Source organism: Salvelinus fontinalis, chromosome 16, assembly GCF_029448725.1.
Source record: "Salvelinus fontinalis isolate EN_2023a chromosome 16, ASM2944872v1, whole genome shotgun sequence".
Taxonomy (NCBI): Eukaryota; Metazoa; Chordata; class Actinopteri; order Salmoniformes; family Salmonidae; genus Salvelinus; species Salvelinus fontinalis.
In genome coordinates, this window is record NC_074680.1 from 7,831,055 (window position 1) to 7,857,774 (window position 26,720).

The 26,720-nt window shown below is 43.0% G+C and overlaps 1 protein-coding gene across 1 annotated transcript; it reads right to left on the reverse strand.

The window, feature by feature from the left end:
• Nucleotides 1-20,511: 20,511 nt before the first annotated feature.
• Nucleotides 20,512-24,501, reverse strand: LOC129812593 (Krueppel-like factor 11). The gene is made up of 4 exons (XM_055864274.1): nucleotides 24,310-24,501; nucleotides 22,913-23,173; nucleotides 21,474-22,407; nucleotides 20,512-21,265 (listed from the first exon to the last, which is right to left on the reverse strand). Exons 1-4 carry the CDS (start codon nucleotides 24,349-24,351, stop codon nucleotides 20,967-20,969), a joined length of 1,536 nt encoding a protein of 511 aa, XP_055720249.1. The 5' UTR covers nucleotides 24,352-24,501; the 3' UTR covers nucleotides 20,512-20,966.
• Nucleotides 24,502-26,720: the final 2,219 nt, after the last annotated feature.

Consider the following 26,720-nt stretch of genomic DNA (forward strand, 5'->3'; position numbering starts at 1 on the left):
AAATTGAGACAATATTCCTTCCCCCTCCCCCAAATACAATCTAGACTCTACTTTCCCCAAGTAACTGTTCTTCTCTATGAAGTAACGTTAGAAGTAGCCGATGTCAATGGGCTACGTAGACACTGAAAAGACAATACCAACGGGGAACTATAGCATGTACATCAATAACTGTTCTATGGATGGGGTGGGTGTAGGTGTGGGTGAGTGTATGTGTGTGTCTGTGCATATGAATAGGAGTGTGAGGGAGGTTGAATGTGAATATGTTTAGGAGGGTTGGGCGGGAGAGAAAGGATGTGTGGAAGCATTGGGTGCACGATGCATGTGAAAGAAGGAGAATGGACGAGGGATGGTATAAATGTGCCTGAGAAGAAGGGAGGGTGGGTGGGAAAAGACGGGAGGTTGTGACAAGCTTGGCTTGGGTGGGTAAGAGTGGGCAAGGAAGGGAGGTTGTGACAAGCTTGGCTTGGGTGGATAAGAGTGGGCAAGGAAGGGAGGTTGTGACAAGCTTGGCTTGGGTGGGTAAGAGTGGGCAAGGAAGGGAGGTTGTGACAAGCTTGGCTTGGGTGGACAAAGATGGGAGGGTCGCCCAAGCTTGGTTTAGGTGGGTAAAAGGGGGAGGAAAACTTGGAGGGGGTGGTGGAGAGGGACACGCTTGGCTTGGGAAAGAGGAAAAGAAGGTTTTACCTATACTACAATGTAATCTCATTTATTTTTGTCACTTGCAAACCTACTGTCAAATGAATATCGGAGAGAACGTCAAGTCATTATTATTCCTTGTTTGCCATTATAGTTAAGATCCAATGGTGGTTATTGGCAACAGTGGAGCTGGGAGGGCATCAGACACTTCCTTGAAGTATGTCTGGTGCTTCCACTCATCTCTCTTCGGTCTCTCGGTGGATCCACTCTCCCCAAGTAGAGCCCCACCAACCACTATACTTTGACCACAATATTTAAGTGGCAGTCTTTCTCCAATGTATTTAAAATGACATAATCCACAGATTTGTGGTACATTAGAAGAGGAGTAGGAGCTTAATTAAAAGCCCTAAAAAGGCATAGCACCTCAAAGTACAAAGTACTTACTTGATGTTTTTTTGTGTGTTCTCTGTTAAATGTTTGCTCAGCCTACATGTTCACACGTTTTATATGTGTAATGACTACAATAACTATGTATTCATATTAGGACTTTTCCATATACATGGGATGTCCAACAGGCTTCATGATGGCAACAAAAAAAACAACAACATAAGGTTCTTGAACATTTAAAGAGATTGCCAGCAGATGTGGTTTTCCTGCAAGAGCTTCCCTTTACAAAAGGAGAAATTGAATATTTAAAAAGGAGCTGGGTTGGAGAGGCCTATGCTGCCACCTACTGTAGTAACAGCAGAGATGTAGGCATCCTGATAAATAAGAATACACCTTTTTCCCATATATCCCAGCACACAGACTAAGAAGAACATTTTCTCATTTTGAATTGTACCTTACATGGGGGAAAATACACATTGATTTTATTGTATAGTGCCTTCAGAAAGTATTCATACCCCTTGTCTTATTCTACATTTTGTGTTACAGCCTGAATTCAACATTTATTAAATTGTTGTCTTCCCCCCATAACGACGAAGTGAAAACATGTTTTTAGACATTTTTGTAAAAGTATTGAAAATGAAATACAGAAATATCTAATTTGCATACATATTCACACCTCTGAGTCAATACTAGTTAAAATCACCTTTGACTTTCTGGGAAAGTCACTCAGGGCTTTGCACACCTGGATTGTACAATATTTCAACATTCTTCAAGCTCTGTCAAGTCTTGCCATACATTTTTTAAAGACAATTTAAGTCAAAACTGTAACTAGGCCACTTAGGAACATTCAATTTCATCTTGGTAAACAACTCCAGTGTAGATTTGGCCTTGTGTTTTAGGTTATTGTCCTGCTAAAAGGTGAATGTGTCTCCCAGTGTCTGTTTGAAAGCAGACTGAAGCAGGTTTTCCTCTAGGATTGTGCTTGTGCTTAGCTCTATTCTCCCTAGTACTTGCCGATGACAAGCATACCCATAACATGATGCAGCCACCACCATGCTTGAAAATATGAAGAGTGTGTTGTGTTGGATTTGCCCCAATCATAACTCTTTGTATTCAGAACATAATGTTAATTTCTTTGCCATTTTTTCTGCAGTTTTATTGCAAACAGGATGCATGTTTTTGAATATTTTTATTCTGTACAGGCTTCCTTCTTTTCACTCTGTCAATTAGGTAAGTATTGTGAAATAGCTACAATGTTGTTGATCTATCCTTAGTTTTCTCCTGTCACAGCCATTAAACTCTGTAACTATTTTAAAGTCACCATTGGCCTCATGGTGAAATCCCTGAGAGGTTTCCTTCCTTTCCGGCAACTGAGTTAGGAAGGACGCCTGTATCTTTGTAGTGGCTGGGTGTATTGATAAACCATCCAAAGTGTAATTACTAACTTTACCATGCTTTAAGGGATATTCAATGTCTATGTTTTTTTTAGGTTTTTTTTACCCATCTACCGATAGGTGCCCTTTGTGAGGCATTGGAAAACCTCCCTGGTCTTTGTGGTTAAATCTGTGTTTGAAATTCATTGCTCGACTGAGGGACCTTACAAATAATTGTATGTGTGGGGTACAAATCTAAAGTAGTCATTCAACTTATTATGTGACTTGTTAAGTACAGTTTTACATCTGAACTTATTTAGGCTTGCCATAACAAAGGGGTTGAATACTTATTGACTCAAACCATTTAAGCTTTCATTTTTAATTAATTTGTAAACATTTCTAAAAACATAATTGCACTTTGACATTATGGGGTATTGTATGTAGGCCAGTGTCACAAAATCTAAATTTGATCCATTTTAAATTCAACAAAATATGGAAAAGGTCAAGCGGTCTGAATACTTTTTGAAGGCACTGTATATCCCCCCCAGGGGCAAACCTGGTGTTTTTATGTAGAATTCAAGCTATAGTACGTCAAATCCAGACAGGAACTATTATTTAAGCAAAAAGTTAAATCTGAGTTAGAAATTACAATGAAAGATAAATAAATCACTATCTTAGAAGAAGCCCATAAAAAATGTTTAGGTAAATTACATTTCTGAAAACCTTGCAGCCCTCACAAAATGAATACACGCCAAACCAGTTATAATTAAAAAATTTAAAGATACAAATGCTTTAATTAGAAACAACAACTCTATTTGTACTTTACCTACAATACAGTGCATTCAGAAAGTTTTCAGACCCCTTAACTTAATTCACATGTTGTTACGTTACAGCCTTATTCTAAAATGTATTAAATATTTTTCCCCCTCATCAATCTACACACAATACGCCATAAAAAACAGATATCTTCTTTACATAAGTATTCAGACCCTTTGCTATGAGACTCAAAATTTACCTCAGGTGCATCCTGTTTCTATTGATCATCCTTGAGATGTTGATTGGAGTCCACCTGTGGTAAATTAAATTGATTGGACATGATTAGGAAAGGCACACACCTGTCTATATAAGGTCCCACAGCCATGAGGTCCCTAAGAACACAGTGGCCTCCATCATTCTTAAATGGAAGAAGTTTGGAACCACCAAGACTGGCCATCCGACCAAACTGAGCAATTGGGGGAGAAGGGCCTTGGTCAGGGAGGTGACCAAGAACCCGATGGTCACTCTGACAAAGCTCCAGAGTTCCTCTGTGGAGATGGGAGAGCCTTCCAGATGGACAACCCTCTTTGCAGCACTCTACCGAAGACTTTATGGTAGAGTGGCCAGACGGAAGCCACTCCTCAGTAAAAGGCACATGACAGCCCACTTGGAGTTTGCCAAAAGTCATCTAAAGGACTCTCAGACCATGAACAAGATTCTCTGGTCTGATGAAACCAACCGTCACGTCTGGAGGAAATGTCCTTCCCCATATTGACTGATATCATTCAATTCAATAATAAAAAAAGACAATACAAGAAAAAGTTGTGTGTAGTAAAAATGTTATACCGAGTGCCAGGTCTTTCTCCTTTCAGAAACATCAGTATCAAGCCCGTCTGTCAGTCTGGACTTCATCATATCATCTTGCAAGTCACCATGTGCTGGTGCCATAAATGTTTCTGTGAACACATACACACAGTCACTGTTCTACCAATGGCAGATAGGATAGGTAATATCTGACACACAAACAGGTACAATGTTGAAGTTTGAACAGGTTAGATAAAACCTTGCCAATTACGGTCTTCCCATCAAACGACTGAGGCTGCCGTCTAGCAAAAGCATCTCCTGTCCATCTGTAGAAATAGGCAGAGTTGAGTTGAGTCCATTAGTAACACATAGAATGAAAAGGGTGTTGCTGTTACTGGATATTTGTGCTGTCACTGTGCGAAAAGGGTCCATCTGTCACGCCCTGACCTTAGAGATCCTTTTTTACGTCTCTATTTTGGTTTGGTCAGGGTGTGAGTTGGGGTGGGTATTCTATGTTCTATTATTTGTATTTCTATGTTTTGGCCAGGTAGGGTTCTCAATCAGGGACAGCTGTCTATCGTTGTCTCTGATTGAGAACCATACTTAGGTAGCCCTTTTTCCCACCTGTTTTTGTGGGAAGGTGACTTTGTTTAGGGCACATAGCCTTTAGCTTCACGGTTTGTTCTTGTAGTGTTTATTGTTTTGTTCGGCGTCATTTTTATTAATAAAAAGAAAATGTACGCTTATCACGCTGCACCTTGGTCCTCTTCTTTCAACGGCCGTGACACCATCCATATCAGGGGAAATCTTCACATGACACGTTTGTTATACAGTTGAAGTCGGAAGTTTACATACACTTAGGTTAGAGTCTTTAAAACTCATTTTTCAACCACTCCACAAATTTCTTGTTAACAAACTATAGTTTTGGCAATTCCAGTGGGTCAGAAGTTTACATACACTAAGTTGACTGTGCCTTTAAACAGCTTTTGTTAGGCTTGTCGTCGGATGATAAATGACCGGACCAAAGTGCAGCGTGGTAGCCGTACTTTCTCTCTTTATTTGAAAACGTAACACCGGGAAAAAAACAATGAACCCAAACCGAACGTAAAGCTAGTCGTGCAGAAAGCAACAAACAAAGACAAGATCCCACAAAACCCAAAAGGAAACTGACAACTTATATCTGATTCCCAATCAGAGACAATGATAGACAGCTGCTTCCTATTGGGAATCAAACACACCAACATAGAAACAGAAAACCTAGAATGCCCACCCTAATCACACGCTGACCTAACCAAATAGAGAAATAAAAAGGCTCTCTAAGGTTAGGGCGTGACAGCTTGGAAAATTCCTGAAAATTATGTCATGGCTTTAGAAGCTTCTGATAGGCTAATTGACATCACTTGAGTCAGTTGGAGGTGTAACTGTGGATGTATTTCAAGGCCTACCTTCAAACTCAGGGCCTCTTTGCTTGACATCATGGGAAAATCAAAAGAAATCAGCGAAGACCTCCAAATAAAATTGTAGACCTCCACAAGTCTGTTTTCAAGTTTTCTACTCCGCTGGCCAGCACCTCGCCTAAATAGGTGTGTGTTCTTTTTCTTCTAGATATCTGACACACAAACATATTTTGTGTTGAAGTTTGAACAAGTCAGACTAAACCTATAATGCAATGTAGATAGTCCGGGTAACCATTTGATTAGCTATTTAGCAGTCTTATGAATTGAGTATCTGAGCCTGTTGGTCCGAGACCCGATACTCTGGTAGCAGAGAGAACAGTTTAGGTTGGCTTTTTTAGAGTGTTGCCTTCCAAAGGCAAACATGAATTTGTAATTTTACTCAACAAGATTTTTCAAAATCAATTAATTTCAAGCAAAGTTTGTTGAACAAACAAACTTTAACACATTAGCTAAAATTATTTTCCTTTTGAAGTCCACACAACTCACAAAATAACGTTTGTTTACAAACAATGGAGTTAAAACAAGCATATTTTTCGGGGTTCTGATGGGTTAGACATAAACTAAGCACTCATGATGAGCTTAGTTAAACTAAGTTATATTCTTTAAGAATCAATGGGTATATATCATTAATTTAAAAGTCCGAAAAAATGAATGTAGCAATCGCAGATTGCAACTTTAATACTAAGGCCTATACGCCATGGTGTCAACAATGACATAACAGATGTCATAAACACTTGGCTGTTACAAACAGGAACTGACATTACTGTTCTATTAAGACTTACCAAATTAAAATACAGAGACCAAGTGGTCATTGTGACGGCCAATAAATCCAAAATACTGTACGTATTTGGTATTGTTGACTATACTTTTCATGAACCCTTCAAAGTATACAAAAATTACTTAAGGCATTAACTAAACCTGAACCCCTTTTTTCACTCATAATGCAAAGGCCTTTGCCATCTCAATGCTTGGGGATATACCCTTTGTGAGCTCAGCCCAACACACTATTCAATGCATGTAGTCTATTGGTTGATCCAAAGTCAAGGCTACAGCTGCTCTGTCTGCCTACTGGTATACAATTTCACTTTGCTACAGGGGGAGATATTAGCGGCTCAGGTTCAACCAAAGGTAGATTGAGACATATTGAGAAGTTAGGCTAATGTGCACATGGGTGATTTGAGGTACTGGTGTTGATATGGTTACAGCTCTGTGAGTCCCGTTGGCAATCTGCGAGGCATCTGGAGTGGAGAGTTACCTACGGTATAAGGTTTCAAAACACCAGCACATTAATACTCAACTATGACAAAAATAATTTGAATGGCTACTTTAAATCAGTGATTCAGAGATGTTTACTTGGAATTTGGTTTCAGTTATGTCTTTTGATCTACTTGCCCCATTAGAGACAAGAATGTTGTAGAAGAACGTAAGGGTAATAGAAATGTTAGTGTGTCCATACATGTGAGAGTGAGAGTGAGAGTGAGAGTGAGAGTGAGAGTGAGAGAGAGAGAGAGAGTGAGAGTGAGAGAGAGAGAGAGAAATAAACAAATAAATAAATAAATAAATAAATAAATAAATAGTGGAGGGAACTACCGTGATGATCTGGTGCCCCCGTGTGGCTCTTCCAGGGTTTACACACAAGACATGTGACCATAGGCCTAAATCTATTCCACCAATTCTATTTTAGTCATACACAAAGCGCAATGCAAGATCACCAAAAAAGGTATAGCGACAACAATGTTTTTGCTCCAGCCCTGCTCTAACACACAATATAGTCTAAATACTGCAACAACTGATGGCAAATCTGTGTTTTTGATAGATTAATCTGAGAGTGGGTACCAATTATTCACACTGATGCAACCAATCCACAAACACAACTGATTTTCCATTCTGATAACAAGGTAGCAGCAGACAGTCACACTTGGCCTATGTGTTTCTGCCATCTGCTGGTAAACGCATAAAATTTCAGCTGATTTAACTTATCCACAATAGAGTACCACAGTATGAGTCATAATACCCATAAAGCCTAGCGGTCAAACATGGAAATGGTTCCAATAGTTTCCCCACCATTTTTCCCATAGTGGAAACACTTAAAATAAGGGCTGTGTTTCGTGTAGGCTTACCCTGGAGTGGTGTTTCGATAACCTGTAAATCCCTCTCGGACAAGGTGACGTTTATCAATATATTCGGCTGTATTTACCCCCCCCCATGAAGATTTGGACGAGACTGCTGAATCGAGGCAAAGGTAAGAATCTCTGGATTAACTATCTAATGGTAGCTAAATGTAGTAATAAATAAATGCTAATTAGCATTTTCGAATCTGAGAGTAAATAGAGCCATATATATAGATAGAAGTCACCTTTTCCGAGAGAGATTTACACGGTAATCAAAACGTCAGTGTAAGCCTACACAGCCCTTATTTGAAGTGTATCTAAAATCCCCTATGGGAAAAATGAATGGAGGAAAAACGATTGGAACCATTTCCCTGTTTGACAGCTAGGTTTTATGGGTATTATGACACGTCCACTGTGGGGCTCTATATCACATCTCAGATTCATAGTTCATACTCATATCAAATCAAATAGCTTATTATTATATGTTATTATGAGAAATGTTTTTTATGAGAACAAACAAGATGGTTATGGACACAGTATGAACATGTAGATTTGAGCAAGTGTGATGTCATTAATGTTTGTTGGAATTCATGTGTCTGAGTTGGTGTTTTTTTTGTTGCCTTTATTCGTAATTTTTCTTTATGTTGAAGGTTGGGCATTACAGTTTTTTACAATCTCTAGGACCCATTTCTCAATACTTAGGTCACTCTTTCAAAACTCTTCACACAGTTCTCCTAATCAACTTTCAGCTTGGCACAGCAGTTCATTTCACATCCAAAATGGACTAAAACTACCAAAACACTTCATACAAGTCTCAAATCAACTAATTCTTCCATAACACTAGCAAAGGTTGTCACCCAACAAGCACACTTTGTCACTCATAAAACAACGACCTAAAAAACACTAACAACAGGTAGAAGTACACAATGTTTTTTTAGCATTGAGGGATTACAAAATACAAGAATTTGTATATACACCATCTACATTTACATTTACATTTAAGTCATTTAGCAGACGCTCTTATCCAGAGCGACTTACAAATTGGTGCATTCACCTTATGACATCCAGTGGAACAGCCACTTTACAATAGTGCATCTAGATCTTTTAAGGGGGGGGGGGGGGGGGGGGGGCAGAAGGATTGCTTTATCCTAGGTATTCCTTGAAGAGGTGGGGTTTCAGGTGTCTCCGGAAGGTGGTGATTGACTCCGCTGTCCTGGCGTCGTGAGGGAGTTTGTTCCACCATTGGGGTGCCAGAGCAGCGAACAGTTTTGACTGGGCTGAGCGGGAACTGTACTTCCTCAGTGGTAGGGAGGCGAGCAGGCCAGAGGTGGATGAACGCAGTGCCCTTGTTTGGGTGTAGGGCCTGATCAGAGCCTGAAGGTACTGAGGTGCCGTTCCCCTCACAGCTCCGTAGGCAAGCACCATGGTCTTGTAGCGGATGCGAGCTTCAACTGGAAGCCAGTGGAGAGAGCGGAGGAGCGGGGTGACGTGAGAGAACTTGGGAAGGTTGAACACCAGCCGGGCTGCGGCGTTCTGGATGAGTTGTAGGGGTTTAATGGCACAGGCAGGGAGCCCAGCCAACAGCGAGTTGCAGTAATCCAGACGGGAGATGACAAGTGCCTGGATTAGGACCTGCGCCGCTTCCTGTGTGAGGCAGGGTCGTACTCTGCGGATGTTGTAGAGCATGAACCTACAGGAACGGGCCACCGCCTTGATGTTGGTGGAGAACGACAGGGTGTTGTCCAGGATCACGCCAAGGTTCTTAGCGCTCTGGGAGGAGGACACAATGGAGTTGTCAACCGTGATGGCGAGATCATGGAACGGACAGTCCTTCCCCGGGAGGAAGAGCAGCTCCGTCTTGCCGAGGTTCAGCTTGAGGTGGTGATCCGTCATCCACACTGATATGTCTGCCAGACATGCAGAGATGCGATTCGCCACCTGGTCATCAGAAGGGGGAAAGGAGAAGATTAATTGTGTGTCGTCTGCATAGCAATGATAGGAGAGACCATGTGAGGTTATGACAGAGCCAAGTGACTTGGTGTATAGCGAGAATAGGAGAGGGCCTAGAACAGAGCCCTGGGGGACACCAGTGGTGAGAGCGCGTGGTGAGGAGACAGATTCTCGCCACGCCACCTGGTAGGAGCGACCTGTCAGGTAGGACGCAATCCAAGCGTGGGCCGCGCCGGAGATGCCCAACTCGGAGAGGGTGGAGAGGAGGATCTGATGGTTCACAGTATCGAAGGCAGCCGATAGGTCTAGAAGGATGAGAGCAGAGGAGAGAGAGTTAGCTTTAGCAGTGCGGAGCGCCTCCGTGATACAGAGAAGAGCAGTCTCAGTTGAGTGACTAGTCTTGAAACCTGACTGATTTGGATCAAGAAGGTCATTCTGAGAGAGATAGCAGGAGAGCTGGCCAAGGACGGCACGTTCAAGAGTTTTGGAGAGAAAAGAAAGAAGGGATACTGGTCTGTAGTTGTTGACATCGGAGGGATCGAGTGTAGGTTTTTTCAGAAGGGGTGCAACTCTCGCTCTCTTGAAGACGGAAGGGACGTAGCCAGCGGTCAAGGATGAGTTGATGAGCGAGGTGAGGTAAGGTAGAAGGTCTCCGGAAATGGTCTGGAGGAGAGAGGAGGGGATAGGGTCAAGCGGGCAGGTTGTTGGGCGGCCGGCCGTCACAAGACGCGAGATTTCATCTGGAGAGAGAGGGGAGAAAGAGGTCAAAGCACAGGGTTGGGCAGTGTGAGCAGAACCAGCGGTGTCGTTTGACTTAGCAAACGAGGATCGGATGTCGTCGACCTTCTTTTCAAAATGGTTGACGAAGTCGTCTGCAGAGAGGGAGGAGGGGGGGGGGGGGGGGAGGAGGATTCAGGAGGGAGGAGAAGGTGGCAAAGAGCTTCCTAGGGTTAGAGGCAGATGCTTGGAATTTAGAGTGGTAGAAAGTGGCTTTAGCAGCAGAGACAGAAGAGGAAAATGTAGAGAGGAGGGAGTGAAAGGATGCCAGGTCCGCAGGGAGGCGAGTTTTCCTCCATTTCCGCTCGGCTGCCCGGAGCCCTGTTCTGTGAGCTCGCAATGAGTCGTCGAGCCACGGAGCGGGAGGGGAGGACCGAGCCGGCCTGGAGGATAGGGGACATAGAGAGTCAAAGGATGCAGAAAGGGAGGAGAGGAGGGTTGAGGAGGCAGAATCAGGAGATAGGTTGGAGAAGGTTTGGGCAGAGGGAAGAGATGATAGGATGGAAGAGGAGAGAGTAGCGGGGGAGAGAGAGCGGAGGTTGGGACGGCGCGATACCATCCGAGTAGGGGCAGTGTGGGAAGTGTTGGATGAGAGCGAGAGGGAAAAGGATACAAGGTAGTGGTCGGAGACTTGGAGGGGAGTTGCAATGAGGTTAGTGGAAGAACAGCATCTAGTAAAGATGAGGTCAAGCGTATTGCCAGCCTTGTGAGTAGGGGGGGAAGGTGAGAGGGTGAGGTCAAAAGAGGAGAGGAGTGGGAAGAAGGAGGCAGAGAGGAATGAGTCAAAGGTAGACATGGGGAGGTTAAAGTCACCCAGAACTGTGAGAGGTGAGCCGTCCTCAGGAAAGGAGCTTATCAAGGCATCAAGCTCATTGATGAACTCTCCAAGGGAACCTGGAGGGCGATAAATGATAAGGATGTTAAGCTTGAAAGGGCTGGTAACTGTGACAGCATGGAATTCAAAGGAGGCGATAGACAGATGGGTAAGGGGAGAAAGAGAGAATGACCACTTGGGAGAGATGAGGATCCCGGTGCCACCACCCCGCTGACCAGAAGGTCTCGGGGTGTGCGAGAACACATGGGCAGACGAAGAGAGAGCAGTAGGAGTAGCAGTGTTATCTGTGGTGAGCCATGTTTCCGTCAGTGCCAGGAAGTCGAGGGACTGGAGGGACGCATAGGCTGAGATGAGCTCTGCCTTGTTGGCCGCAGATCGGCAGTTCCAGAGGCCACCGGAGACCTGGAACTCCACGTGGGTCGTGCGGGCTGGGACCACCAGGTTAGGGTGGGCGCGGCCACGCGGTGTGAAGCGTTTGTATGGTCTGTGCAGAGAGGAGAGAACAGGGATAGACAGACACATGGTTGACAGGCTACAGAAGAGGCTACGCTAATGCAATGGAGATTAGAATGACAAGTGGGCTACACGTCTCGAATGTTCAGAAAGTTAAGCTTACGTTGCAAAAAAATAAAAATAAAATACAAGATCTTATTGACTAAAATGATATAGTACTGCTGGCTGGTGAAGTAGCCTGGCTAGCAGTGGCTACGTTGTTGAAAGTGAAGCTGGCTAGGTAACCTCGACAATTTCACTAAATTTCTCTAAACTACACAATTATCATGGAAACAAGGACTACAGATACAGTAGCAATGCTAGTCAACCCTGTCTTCTGCATTTGGTCACAGGTTCTCATCCACATCACATCTTATGTCATCTTGGGCAATACACCTAGGAAAGAATCTTTTGGCATGCCTGGTCCATCCCTGGCAATCTTCTGCAGATATGTCCAGGCATCCAGCATTCATTGCGTCCAGGAGGGACATTTGATCATGTGGATGGTGGTCATAAACTTTCCACCTCCATGAGGAAAATAATTCCTCTATGGGGTTGAGGAATGGAGAGTAAGGTGGGAGGAAAAGTGACATCATCCTGGGATGGGCTGCAAACCACTCTGTGACGGCACGGGAGTGGTGAAATGCCACGTTGTCCCATACAATTACAAACGTTGGCCGATTTCGCCTCACTACAACCCTTTCCTCACCTGGCACAACCCTTCCATAGAGATCATCCAGGAATGAAATGAGAAGCTCTGTGTTGTATGGCTCAATTAGCGGTTTGTGTAACAGCAATCCATTAGAGGATATTGCTGCACACATTGTGATGTTGGCACCCTTCTGGCCCGGGACATCCACTGTGGCTCTTTCCCCAATCACATTCCTTCCTCGCCGCTGTGTTTTGGCCAAGTTGAAACCAGCCTCATCCACAAAGATGAATATGTGGGGTGTTTGCCTGGCTTCAATCTCCATGATTCTTTAAAATAAATCTACAAGGCAACATAAGAGTTAGGCTATCACGGTAGTTTACATTATACCTAAAAACATGCCATTGTGTTTTTAGTCATCTTACCTGGACATTGGCCTTTCTAGGGAGTTGTTCCTAGCCACCGTGCTTCTACACCTGCATTGCTTGCTGTTTGGGGTTTTAGGCTGGGTTTCTGTACAGCACTTTGAGATATCAGCTGATGTAAGAAGGGCTATATAAATACATTTGATTTGATTTGATATTGGTTCCTGAGTTGCTTGACTCGTTCAGAGTTCCTCTCAAAGGTGACAGTGTACAACTGCTTCATCCTGACTTGATGTTGTTTCAGGACTCTAGAAATAGTTATTATGCTTACATTGTGAATATTTCCAAAAGTAATGTGAGTTTTGTTTGTAATTGTTTTTGTATTTCTGCTTAGGACCCAACAGTTACCTCCCACAGAGAGGTAGGATTTTCACTGTGGTGCAGGAAACTGCCATCATTGATATGGTCATCAGAAATAATGGCATAAGTAGGTTTGAAGGCTTTGCTCAATTTACTTCTGTAATGTGCAGTCCAGTCAGATGCCCCTGCAGAATGCACATCTTACCTGTTGTTTTGCCGGAAATTTCTCACAATAGATGCCACTGTTGAGCGTTGCAGATTAGGCTGCACTCTCAGACCAGCCTCTCTCATTGATAGACTATGATTTATTACATGATCAATTATAGCAGCCCTAATCTCATCTGAGACTACAGCTCTTGATCTTCCTCTCAGTCTTCTTCCACCATGCATACGTACTCCTCTCCCTCTCCCAGCCACTCTTCTTCCTCTGTCAGCCACTTCTCTATCTCTGGCTGGGTCCATGTTTACATTACAGTACAGCATTATTCTGTAGAAATGTAGAAAATTGCTGTCTTATTCAATTTTGTGTTATGTTAGGTTTTGAATTTAAGTTTAACAGTTTTGAAAAGAGTATGTAAACATGTGTAAATTGGCCTGTAGGTACATAGAGCTTTGGTGGTGGTTGTGTCTGAGTGAGAATATAATTCATGAAATTTGAAAGATGTAGTCAATGAATGCATTTTGTGCCAAAGCAAATAAAAATGATCCACAGTTTCTCAGTCGCTTTGGTGCATTTTTCACATCATCCCTAACATGTGCAAAATAATAAGTGCATTTCTCAGAACAAGTTGTACAAACTGCAATATACAATAGATATGTTTCTAAAGCTAGTCAGCCACTAAAAACCCTTAGTACATCTCTCAAAAGTAAATATTCATGCCAATGATCATGTCAGTGTCTTCAGAATGATAAGTCATTGAGTCGTTGTTCACGAACAAAGTCGTCAAAATGTTTAGGCATGTTGTCAATGTAACTGTGTACTTTGACAGTATTACCTGATGTAAACTTAGGCTACAGTTTGGATGACAGTTACTGTATTGAAAATGCACAAGGCTGCACTTCTATGGCATATATTAATTTCAACAGTACTATTTACATATTACTGTATGTGGGTTATTGATTGAAAGAGACTGGACAACCCAAGGGGCACAAAGGAAAAAAAAACTACATTAGAAAGAAACACAGGAAACCACCCCTAAGGCACAACTTTGCCCGCAGCACTGTTGTGCTGTCTCTACACATCCAGACGTTCCTGTCTGTCAGCCCACATATTCTCATCCACATCACACCGGAGATTTTCCCTTCCAATGCAACGTGGAAAGAATCTTTTGGAATGCCTTATCCATCCTCTGCAGGCGTCTACTGGGATGTCCTCACATGCTGCATCCATTGCAGCCAGCAGGGTCATCTGTGTGTGTGGCTGACGATCGTACACCTTCCACCTCCATGCTGAAAATAACTCCTCAATTGGGTTAAGGAATGGTGAATAAGGTGGGAGGAATTCTATGAGCATCCTCGGGTGGGTCACAAACCATTGCCTTATGATGTTTTATCGATGGAAACTCACATTATCACAAATGACCACATACTTTGGCAAATCCTCTCTAAACAGACCCCTCTCATCATCAGGGATGAGAGCCCTGTAGAGAGTCTCTAAAAAGTTGAGTAGATGCTGGGTGTTGTATGGCCCTATAAGTGGGATATGGGTTAGGACACCATGCTCCGAAATAGCAGCACACATGCTGATATTTCCTCCCCGTTGGCCTGGCAAATCCACAGTAGCTCTGTGACCGATGATATTCCGAACCTGCCTTCTGCATTTGGTCAGGTTGAAGCCAGCCTCATCCACGTATACAAAGTTGTGAGAGGGTTCACTTGATTCCAACTCCATTATACGCTATATCCCAGAACACACAGTTGAATTTGTTTTGGGAAGGAAGAGTGACATAAAATGTACATATATTGCATGTTCCTTCCACAGCAATGGAAATGTGTGCAGTTTATGCTTACTGTACTATGTATCACTATAAAATGTTGCTGTAAAGTAGTTACATAGATATGTTTTACCTGTACATACTGGTACCGTAGCTCCTTAACTCTGTCCTCATTCCTTTGGAATGGTACACGGTACAGCTGTTTCATTCTCATCTGGTTTCTTGTGCAGCACCCTGTCGATGGTTGAGATGCTAAACGTATGGATGTTTTCAAAGACATCGTTGTCTTCTATAATGGTCCTTTGTATTTCCCTGAGTCTCATGGCATTGTTTGCTCGGACCATGGTGCAAATAGCCTCCTCCTGTTGAGGTGTGAAAAGGCGTCCTCTGCCACCGGTTTGAGGTAATCTTGCAGTCCTATGTGAGGTAAAATGCAGTGATGCATCGCACACTTTCACATAGACAAAAACTATGCGAACACACATTTGACTGTAAAACATACAGGTGGGTGCATGTAAGGTGCAGTATGTATCTGTATAGAGTATATTTCTGTATGCTGTGAAATACAAGTGGACTACTGTAATATGAAGCATTGTAGGAAGTATTCAGTATACTGCTTATATACAGTAACAGTGCACTGTACATTGGTGGACATACCTGTTCTCTCTTCGAAACGTTTAAACTATTGAGGACACGGTTGATCTCCCAATATTCGGCTGCACCCTTCGACCCGCCTCAGCCATTGTAAGGCCATGATTGACAACATGGTCTACAATAGTGGCCCTTATGTCATCAGATATGCGCCTATGTCCTCTTCTGCCTCTTCCTCTTTTTTGCCTTCCACCACTCATCCTTGCTCCTCTTCCTCCTCCTCTTGGCTGTTGACCCTGTTCGTTTCCTGGTCCATCCATTATTGGAAAATTGCAACTCTGTGTTGTGGTCTGTCTATATATGCTTGCCAATTGATTCTTCATGAGGTGCACCTTTGAGCAATTTAGACAATTGGTTGATTGTTGGTTGAACTAACACTTTACATTCCTTCATGAGTGAGGGTCAATTTCACCTGCACGATTCATCAATTCACGTTTTTGTACAAAAGGTCTAATAGAAATGTGTAAAACTATGCTTGACAGTTTATGACAAATAGTTCAACAATTTTGCATGTAATGGCTTATGCAAGGAACTAATGCCTAGATGTTTTGAGGGGTAAGACTATTCATCAGAGAACCATCTACTATATTTTGATCAACATGACATGAGCAATTGATAATGCGGAAAAAAGCTGACACTTGTACATTATCAATTGCAATTTGTTCAAAGGAATAAGAAATTGCTTTAATGATGTGCACAAGTGACTAGATGATTTGGAATTTGTACAAGTAGTATCAAGTATCAAGTATCAATTTGTAAGTCGCTCTGGATAAGAGCGTCTGCTAAATGACTTAAATGTAAATGTAAATGTAAGAATTGCACTTTTGATGTAAGAAATGCACCAAAGCGACTGAGAAAAACTGTATTCCACAGACTGCTGTTGTGCTCACTGTGTGAAGAGTTTTGAAAAAGTGACCTAAGTATTGAGAAATGGGTCCTAGCGATTGTAAAAAAAATTAAAATAAAAACTATAAGTTCCAGCCAATGTCATGTCTCATTTAGTGGATCCCTGTCTGTGGAATGTTCAGTCGTCTATTGTCTTTTTTCTATGTCTATTGTAAATGTTTTTAAACAAACATTTTTACAAAGATTATCAGTAGCTAAAGCACTTGAAGACCAATACTATACTTACCTATCTTTAACTTTACAATCATATCATCAAAAACACATGGGTCATTAGCTAGACAGTATTGAATTCCATATAGTTTTATTGACTTTGATACGTCCACAATAACAGCAAGGTAACCTCTTTTCTCTCTCACCCAGGACAGGTGGATGTTTTGTGTGGATGTTTTCCACCGTCCTCAGACACTGAGTGAAATATAAGACCGATTTAATGTTTGCTTCATACCAGAAGAATTCCCAGAGCTGTCAAAGCAGAAAATTCGGTGTGTGTGTGTGTGTGTGTGTGTGTGTGTGTGTGTGTGTGTGTGTGTGTGTGTGTGTGTGTGTGTTAGAGAGAGACATTATTCCATGAGAAAAAAATATTAATGGGATTTAAATCCCTTACAATGTCAAAATAAAATCTATTCAATATTAGTGTAGGCTATCATCACATCAATCAACCATACATTGATAATAATCAGTAAATGGTAGGCATAGAATAGCCATATTTTTTTCCTCACTTGATAATCTTTTGATAAACAATATATCATTTTTCGTTGCTTTAATTGAATGAATGTATAGAGATTAATGATTTATGAACACACCACCATTGTCTCACCTTATAGTGTTATTTTTGTTATTATGTCGACCAAGCTGAATGAATCCAAATGAAATCAACCAGTAACCTAAACTCATAGTTTATCACTGGTTTATTAGTTTACCATGTCATTTTTTTGCTCAACCATGTAGCCTAATGAATGTAGTTGTCAATAAAACAGTTGCCACTTATAACATCTTAACAAAAGGTAGACCTATAATACATGATGATAAACAAACGCTAGTAAATAAATCAACATGAGATTTTTCTTAGGTAAAATACCGTGTCTTTATCGAGGATAATAAAACATTAATAACACATGAATGTCATTCAGAATGGAGGGAGGGCAGTGAAATCCATATTACAATATGGTTTCAGAAAGCCATTGGCTGCGTCCTGCAGCAGGTCACCACAGGGTATGCCGGGTCCATCCTGGCATGCGGTAACCATGGAGGCCATTACGCAGAGTGGAACCATCACGGTCAAGGCGAGCATCCCTGCGTGGTAGGCCGCCTTCTGCAGACCCCCGAATATACTTGTCCTGAACCAACTCTCGGTCGGAGCAGAAGGAGATGCCACCTCCTCCTTCGTCTGCTTGACGATTTGCGCGGCATACTTCTCTGCCTGCACAATTTCCTCTGCGAGGGTGGGAGGCCTTGTCCTGTGCGTAACGGTACAGTCGCCGTCTTTATCCGCGCCGTAGCAGTCTTCGTCATTTCTTCCAGCGTTCTTGGCTTCGGCAATTTGCTCCGCCAAGTCTTCCAACCTCTCCTGAAACACCTGGACGCAGGATACCGATTCAGCGACGTGGCTTTGCATCTCCTCGATTTGGGAGGTTTTTCTCTGGATCAACTTATCTTTGTGAAGAATAGTGATTTGGGCCTCTTCGTCTTGATATTGTAACAGTCCAACAAAACGGTTTAGGTGCTTTATTATAGTCTTGCCCTTCTTTCTCTCGGATTTAAGGATGAATAGATCATCCTTCATCATTTCAATCTTATCCCTGATGGAGTCATTCTGCTGTTCAAGCTGCAGGCGCCGAGACTCCAGCTGTGCGCTTTCGTGGCTACGCTCATGCAAGACTCTACGCGCCTCCCGGATATTGTCACGCAGGCTGTCCAAATAATCTATGGTGCTCCTGAGATTTTTCACCTGTTTCTTTAACTCAATGTTCTCTTGATTTAGAGACAGGTTATTCTCCTCGGCATACACTTTGAGTTTTTGCAGCTCTGCGTTTTCCATCATTTTCAGGTTTTTACTGTAGTTGAGTTCTGCAATCAGGTCGCTTGTCCTGTTGTTCACAGGTGTCTTGAGCATCTTTGCGCCATCCATTGTGTCATCCATAGAGTTTGTCAGCGGATGTTTAGCCTCATCCACAGTGCCTCTCTTTGTAAAATTGTATTTATTGGTTTTATCCACAGTGTCTCTCTGCGGAGTGGGTCCATCGTCTGTTTCAGCGGCTACCTTATCCTTGTAGTCATCCGGTGCGAAACCCTTTCGGCCGGCCTTTGATTTCGACCTTCTGCCGGGGGGTCGCGGGCGGCGGGCAGGTGCAGTAATGAGCTGGTCACCCTGGTCCTCAAACACGTCTTCGGAGGTCTGACTGGTCCAGTCGGCCGGGAAAGTGGAGACCCTTGACGAGTCCAGGGAATGCTCAGTAACTGTGAGCCGCAGGTGGCGAGAAGAGTATTTGCGCGGCATCTTGGAGTATATTCAGCCTAAACTTTGGTCATCTGTCTTTGTAGCAGGCTCTCGGAGTTATCAGTGTTTTACTTGAAACAATAATGATGCTGCATGCTTTTATAGCCTTGGTCATTATGACGCAAGGCACGCCAAACTTTAACATCGTTCTGTTATGACGTCATAATGTGTCAAGTCAAAAGTCCAATTGGCCTATTAGTTTTGTTGGTCTATGTCCCTAGAGTTGGAAAATGTGACAGCAGTGCAGCAACAATGGCAGCTTTCGGGGTGTTATCACTATTTCTTTCGTCCCTCCATCCCTTATACTAGTTTATTGCTCACTTATACCATTTAATCATATGTCATTGGAATGCTTAGACTCACAGATATTTGTCAGACACATTTTCGGGAAATGTTCAGGTCAACAAATGTGGACCCAATTTGACCTCTAGGGTACATATCATTATTACCTCTATAAATTGCTTTGAAAAGGAAAGCTTGATACATTTTAAACTTTGACAAGTGGTTCGGAAAGGTCATGAAATTACCTTTTAAATTATATATAACATAACCAACTTTGAAAGCACCAGCTACAACTGTTTAAAAATCACCCATATTGTGCCATTAACATTAGAATGTTGGAAGTTTAGCAATAGAATTGCATGTAATAGAGTAGCTTTGTTTTTGGATTGTAACTTTGTCTGACCACAAGGTGTCACTTGTGAAGTCAGATAATGTTGCTTTTGTCCACAAGGTGTCAGTGCTAGACACAGTCTCAGAAAGCATGAACCCGTTCAACCCAGAGAGGAAGTATTGTGTAAATCGGTCAGTAAGGCAAAGGGGCGGGTAATTCAGAAACCCAGTCTATTGGTCGCACCCCCCTACAGTTCGGGTTTCTCACAATCGGATTGGAGGACGGTTGTTACCGGGTGTGGAACCACAGCGGTATAACAGAATACAGATAATGATGGAAGTGTGTGTTTATGTAATACTGAATTTCCAACCTTTGAGGATGACAACCGGGCCATAAGCTATTCCAGATAAGGCATATATTAGACCTTCATTAGACATAAATCCATATTATTAAATGAGCCCGGGGACTGATCAGTTATCAATTGGTACAGAAGTAAAAATGTAATGTTACTTAATGATACTGGTGAGGTCTTACCAGTATTACAGGGGAAAAACAACTGGCCAAGATCTTGTAAGTACAGGGGCAAGGATATGAGTGCCTAAACTTCCCAGATGCCTCATAGCATAGTTTGGATTAGAGCTGCTGAATGGAGCAAAAAGTCCCCTGCCTGCACGATCCACTAAGCCAACAGGATGTGGTACAGTCCAGAGCAGTGGTCAGTCAGCACATTGAGCAGGAAGTGTTTCAGCTGACCGTCAAGACACAATCTCACCGACTCACACAGGATGTGGCAAGACACCACTATTCCTCTACCATTGGACTCGGGGAGTGACGAAAGGAATGCTGACTAACAACTAGAGAGAGCACTGTTCTGATTTGTCATGTTTTTCAGAAAAAGAGAACCATCTTGTTATTTCCAAAGGTTACGTTTAGGGCAATGGGAGAGTTTAAACACCAGTTAATCATATTTTTCTTTATTACAAATGTATTAAATAATATGAAAGGTTAAAGAGTAAGTAATTGTCACAGTATAGATTACTATCCACGTAGATTGTTGTACAAATTACAACATTTTCCCAAATTTAATAAATGCAGTTCAGAGTACGATACGAATACATTCACATAGATATTATGTACAACTATACACACACAAAAGACAGGTGAAATGCGTGAGACAAACTTCATTACAAAAGCTTTGGCAAAAGAGTGCATACATACATTTTCATAAAATATCTGAAAAGTAAACAAATAATGCATTTCTTCAACAACAAAAACTGTGCAGTAGAGGAAAGAGTCCAGTGCATGTCTTTAGAAATGTTCCATTAGTAAAATGGCAGTTTGTGCACTTGGCTGTCCCTATCCCTGTCATAATTTTGAGTAAGAAGTCACTAGTGGGTAGATGTTGGGCTCAATCTAAATTGAGGCAGGTACCAGCATACTGACGGAGAGTGGGGCGGGGTTTGACGGCGGCGGCTTGGGAAAGGCCATTTTGTTGAGGCTGCACACCTCGGCCTGCCAGGAGGGGATCTTCTTGGTGGTCATGTGACGGCGGGCGTGTTTGGTCAGGTGGTCGCTGCGCATGAAGCGCCTGTCGCACACGGGGCACACAAACTTCTTCTCGCCCGTGTGGGTCCGCCTGTGGCGCGAGAGCTCGTCGGAGCGCGCAAACTTCTTGTCGCATCCCTCCCAACTGCAACTGAAGGGCTTCTCACCTGAGAGGGAGACAGAGAGATAATGAGTTTGCAAGTCATCATTTTTTCACCAGCAAACCCACACATGCTCCGAGTCAGATAAACGACATCATAGTCTTCAGTTAAAATCGTGATACAATATCAAGATCCTAAAATTTTATCCCCATAAAATGTCACGTTCTTTCCCTCTCATTCCCAGTCATCCATGAGAAACACTTTTCTCTCTTACCTGTGTGTGTCCGGAGGTGTGCCTTGAGATGGGAGCTCTTGAAGTAAGTCTTCCTGCACCCGGAGAAGTTGCACACATAGTTCCTCCGGCGGGAGAAGTCCATTTTGGTGCCGCTGCAGGGTCCGGTGGGCACGTAGACCGGGGCGGGGGCCAGCGGTAGCAGCTTAGTGTGGCCCAGGGTCATGACAGTCTGTGGAGAGCAGTGGGGGGCCTGAGAGACATGGGACTGGGGGAGAACCAGCATCACCGTGCCCTGGGGCATAGCCTGGCCCATGAGGAAAGGCTGCTGCAGTGCCCCATTAGGACCAGACTGGGGTAGGATGGATGTGGGGGTCCTCGAGGTCTGCACCGGGCCCTGGATGAACGCCGAGATCATCCCCGATTGGTTACCCACCGGGAACATCTGGCAGATGATTGGAGGGCTGGAGGTGGGTGGCGGGGAGAGGCGTGTAGGCAGGCTATTTTGTGGTTGGGTGTTAGCAGGAAGGTGAGAGTGGCTCCCCTTACAATGAATAACCTGTGGCTCTTCGTTCTCAGTCTTGACCGCCTCTTCCTTGCAGGAGGAGAGGAAGGCAGGGTTAGGTGTGAAGGGGACCAATGGAGGTGTGATGCTCTGTTCAGTCTTTGCTGTGTGCTGTTGACAGACCAACAGCTCGGAAGCTCTGTGTTGCTTTGTGGGGGGTGCTGGAATGTGCTGGCAGAGGGGTGTGTCTGCGGTGTGGCGGATGACACTGGTTGCCATGGCTCTGCAGGGTGGCAGTGGTGGGGTCTTTCCGTTGGTTGGGGACTCCGAGATGGACGCCATGGGCGTTTGTGGGACCCCACAGACCCTTACAGAGAGGCTGGAGCTGGGCCGGCTCAGAGGGGAGGTGATGGTGTGGATGGCAGTGGTAGAGGTCTCAGCAAAGCTGGGGCTGTGAGGGGGAGTCATACACTAGAAAACAAAGAGAAAACAGAATTAGTGTGTGTGACCAGGAAGTAGAACAACCACTGTATACATACTAATACATAAGTCTTAGGTTGGATGTGTTCAGTTTCAAAATGGACGTTCAATACAGCTATTGGGAGAGATAAGGTGCCACAGTAGGCAGGTACACACACTAAACGACTACTTAGAGCTGGGTAGCTGCAAAACAGCGATGTTGACAACCAGCAGCTGAGAGAGATGAGCACGGGTTGCAGTTCAAACCCTCTATCCTACTTGCCACCTGTGCAGTAACCTTCCTAACCCCTCCAACCCCTATAAACCCTCACAAAAGTTTTCCTGATATAAAGACACTATCTTCATGCTAAGTGCTACAAATCCCAGGAGTTTACACAGTAAGTAAAAGCTGGGACTACTGTATTTACTAATCAAACACAGCCCACAGATGCTTCTTAGTGATGGCTGTTTTGGGATGTGTGGTGGTTACGGTTGCCAAGAGAGGATGCACTCTTACCAAGGAGGAGAGCGAAACAAAGTCTTTTGGGGGCTCCAGTGGGTCCGGAGGCAGGAGGGAATCGCAGGAGTCCGAGGCAGGGGTAAGGGGTCTGGGCTTGCAGGGGCTGGGGCGGTGTTGGCCCCAGGAGCTCATGCAAACCAGAGCCTCAGCAGCCTCCAGGTCTGTGTACTCCAGGTTGCAGCCTGAGGAGGACTGCTTACTGTCATGCCTCCTCCTCTTCAGATAGGAGCCACACTGGTCCATCACCATCCCTTTTGCCTGGGGAGGAGAACAAAGGGAGAAAGGGAAAGAACATTAGGTCTGATGATGACATCCCGTAATAGAAGACTGGTGAGTTACCATAGGGACGAATCACCACAAAAGGGAGACCCAATCAAGACCATACAGCTAGATACACATTAGCATACCAAGGGAAGCTTCCAAAATGACATCAAATGGACATCTGAAGAGTTTATTTTCTCACCAGTCACTGGCATAATGCTCAAGCACCTGTTGCTTAGATGTTTGTCTCAGAGGGTAGATGGAGCAGGCTTGAGACTACACCCCATCTACCCTTGGCAATGCGCCAAGCCTTCTCCCATTGTCATATTGACCAACTAGTGACATCTCCCTACCACTAGCCACTTGAGACCCCCATTCACAGGGCATGTATAAACCAGTGTTAACACTGCATCAGGAAGTGCCTTGTCTGCACTGACACTATCAGTGGTCCTATTGCAGGGTTCCCCAACTTGATGCCCAGTCGGGTGATTTTATTTGCCCCCCAAGTAATGAGCAAAACATGTTTTATACATAATTGTTAAAAAATCTCTTCAAAGTATTCTTGCGGTCAATTTGCGGTCTACAAATTATTTGTAATTATGTTCCAGCCCCCTGATCATCCGCTCAAGAAAAAAAATCGTCCGCGCCGCTGAATCTAGTTGATGATCCCCGTCCCATGGCCACTCCCCAGATAAAATAATGTGACCAGTTTCACATAGTGAAAGAGTAGCCCACTAAGGCAAAACAAGACTACTCGACTAGGCTTAAGTGGGTTTACCATAAATTGATGTTGGGTAACATTAATAAATGATTGCATAATTCTGTCAACTGGTCACAGTTGATTGTCTAATATCTTTAAAACAGTCAATCGTTGGTAACGTTAAGTCATTGGATACTATCATTGGATGTATTAATTTACCAGCTGTAATAACAAATAACTGTCTCAATAAAACAATTTAAAACTCAATTTTTTGACATGATTCATTTACAAATTAAATAATATTGAAACCTAAAAAGTAAAGTGCTACTAATAAACTGGAGCCAAAAACAAATACAGTTAGTAGCCCACTCATTATTCGAATGCTGGACGTTATTCATATGAAATAACACGCTTTAAATAATAATCTTCTTACCCCACATGATACTTCAAATTCTGAAGATTTTCGTGAAGGCATTGTTGAGATATATTTTATTTCAGTTTAGTGTCAAGCCGACAAAGAACAAAATAGCGATGACACTGCCCTGGCTCAGTTAACTGGCTGTTGAATTCGTCTTTCACTAGGTCCTCTCTCAGCTGTGTAAAACATGAGGATAAAAAAAGGAAAACAACATTCACAACACACTGGCGGGAGGCAACATGCCACCAATGAAAAACAAATGTGTGTGAGACATTAGCCAATGGCAGGCGAGATGACACGTGATCAGTGCATGGTCGCCTGAGGATTGGAGGAAATAGGGTGCGTGGCTGTTGGTGGGCGTGCAGGGGGAGTCATCGGTGTCAGAAAGAACCTGATGAACTGCAAATCTGAAAACTAGGCGAAAGGTCGTAGTGCCGAAGTAAGCGAAACCTGAGTTTTTCCCATGTGTTTTTGGCGTACTTTTTTTTACAGGTTATCTTATCTTTTAGAGTTGGCCAAGGAAGGCACACATTCTTTGTCAGTTAGAGTAGCTGGTCAACTGCTATTTACTCGTGCTTGTGAAATGTAAAGCACCATGCTCTATTTTACTCTTATGATTTCCCTCCAAAATGATGTGCATTCCAAGATACAACTGTTTCATTTTATCAGATCACAGTTACATTCATGCTCTAGCTGCTACTTATTGCTGCTTATAATATATATGTTACTATATATTACATGTTTAGCACGTCTTACATTTAATTTTTCGAATACTATAAGACCAACATGAACTACAGAGGCCTCAGGATGCCTAAAGCATAAAACGTATAACTAAAAAAACAACTATTCATCTAAAGAATATTGGAAATTCAACACCCCACAATATTATACACATTGTTTGGTTATATTGGAATTAAAGAGTGTTTTTAGACATAGGATAGACCACTTTAGATCCATTCCCCCCCCCCCCTCAACTCCAAATTTTGGCCTATGGTCTTGAACTCCATGACTTCTTCTCTGTGGTTGACCCAGTAAAACAACAAATTTCACTGCACCTGAATTCTTCCACTGTAAATAACATCTTTCAAGGAATTCTAGGGTGGAGCTTGTGATCAACCTCACTTCTCTGTTTTAGTCCATAGAGGCAACAGGTAGCAGTATCAAACAGCTGTTGTGTATATGGAAATGTTTTGTAGCCTTTGTTTTTTCTCATTTAAACAGAAGTACATTTGACCATATACCATTGTACCATTTGCTAGAGCTAGCCAAAAGTTGGCTAACGTTAGCTAGCTCACTAACTTCAGCTATTATTTTTGCCTCAATCACACTAGACCTGAATCAAACGATGAAACCAGCAGCCAAATGATTGAAGACCGATATTCTGACATTTTGTCAATGCAATGTGAGTTTTATAAGCAAGTATAGCAATAAAACGTTATCGATCTGTCAGTTTCCCTAACTAATCCCCTACTTTTCACACTGACACAGTATTAACAGCTCTACATGCTTCACCGTCATGGTGTACAGTCAGTACACAACACTATGCTCATCATGTCTTAGCAGGATCAGATGGTGACAGGTGTTCGTCCCTGCAGGGTCAGACAGCCAGGGAAGACTAGTCTACGGAGCTCAGGTGAATTTTGCAGTATATTATAACAATCAGTGAATGGATACAAAGCTCCATCTTGAGCTGATGGGTAGACTACAGTCTGGGATCTGGGAACAATGGTCATTTCAATTATTGAACAATTGATTCGATTCATGGATAATATAATGTATAAATGTACACCAAGGTCATTCTTTGTCATGCCTCATCTGAGCAGGATCAGATGGTGACAGGGGTCTCACCAGGGTCAGGCAACCAGGGAAGACCAGTATGACAGAACAGAGGTAAACTTTTGCAGATACAACACTTTATTCTCTCTGTGCAGGAAATACTGGACAAGCCAGAAGCATCAAAGATTGAAACTATTCTAAGGCAGTTTGACACACCTCTAAAATTGATTTCCAAACTGTACCAATGGTTGATAGAGGCTTTTCCCAATGACACAAAATATTTAAAACAAAAATGTGAGGAAGACCTGGGAGACACTACTGATGATGATGGATGGATACAGATATGTTAGAATGCCCAGTCATGTTCCTATAATCTCAGACATAAATTAGTGCAGTTTAATACCATCCATAGAACATACTATATGCCAGGGAAACTGAATATCTGCTGGAGATGTAAAACACAAAAAGGGACATATTTGCATATGTTATGGTCCTGTGAAGGCTGTCTGAATTCTGTCAGAGATTATGTTATTTTACCTCAGTATGTCTACAGATTCTCCCTTCTCACTGTTTTTGTTTGCGTGGAAATGTTGATAGCAGAGACCGTTATCAGAACAAACTGTGTACCTAGCATTTATAGCGGCTAAGAA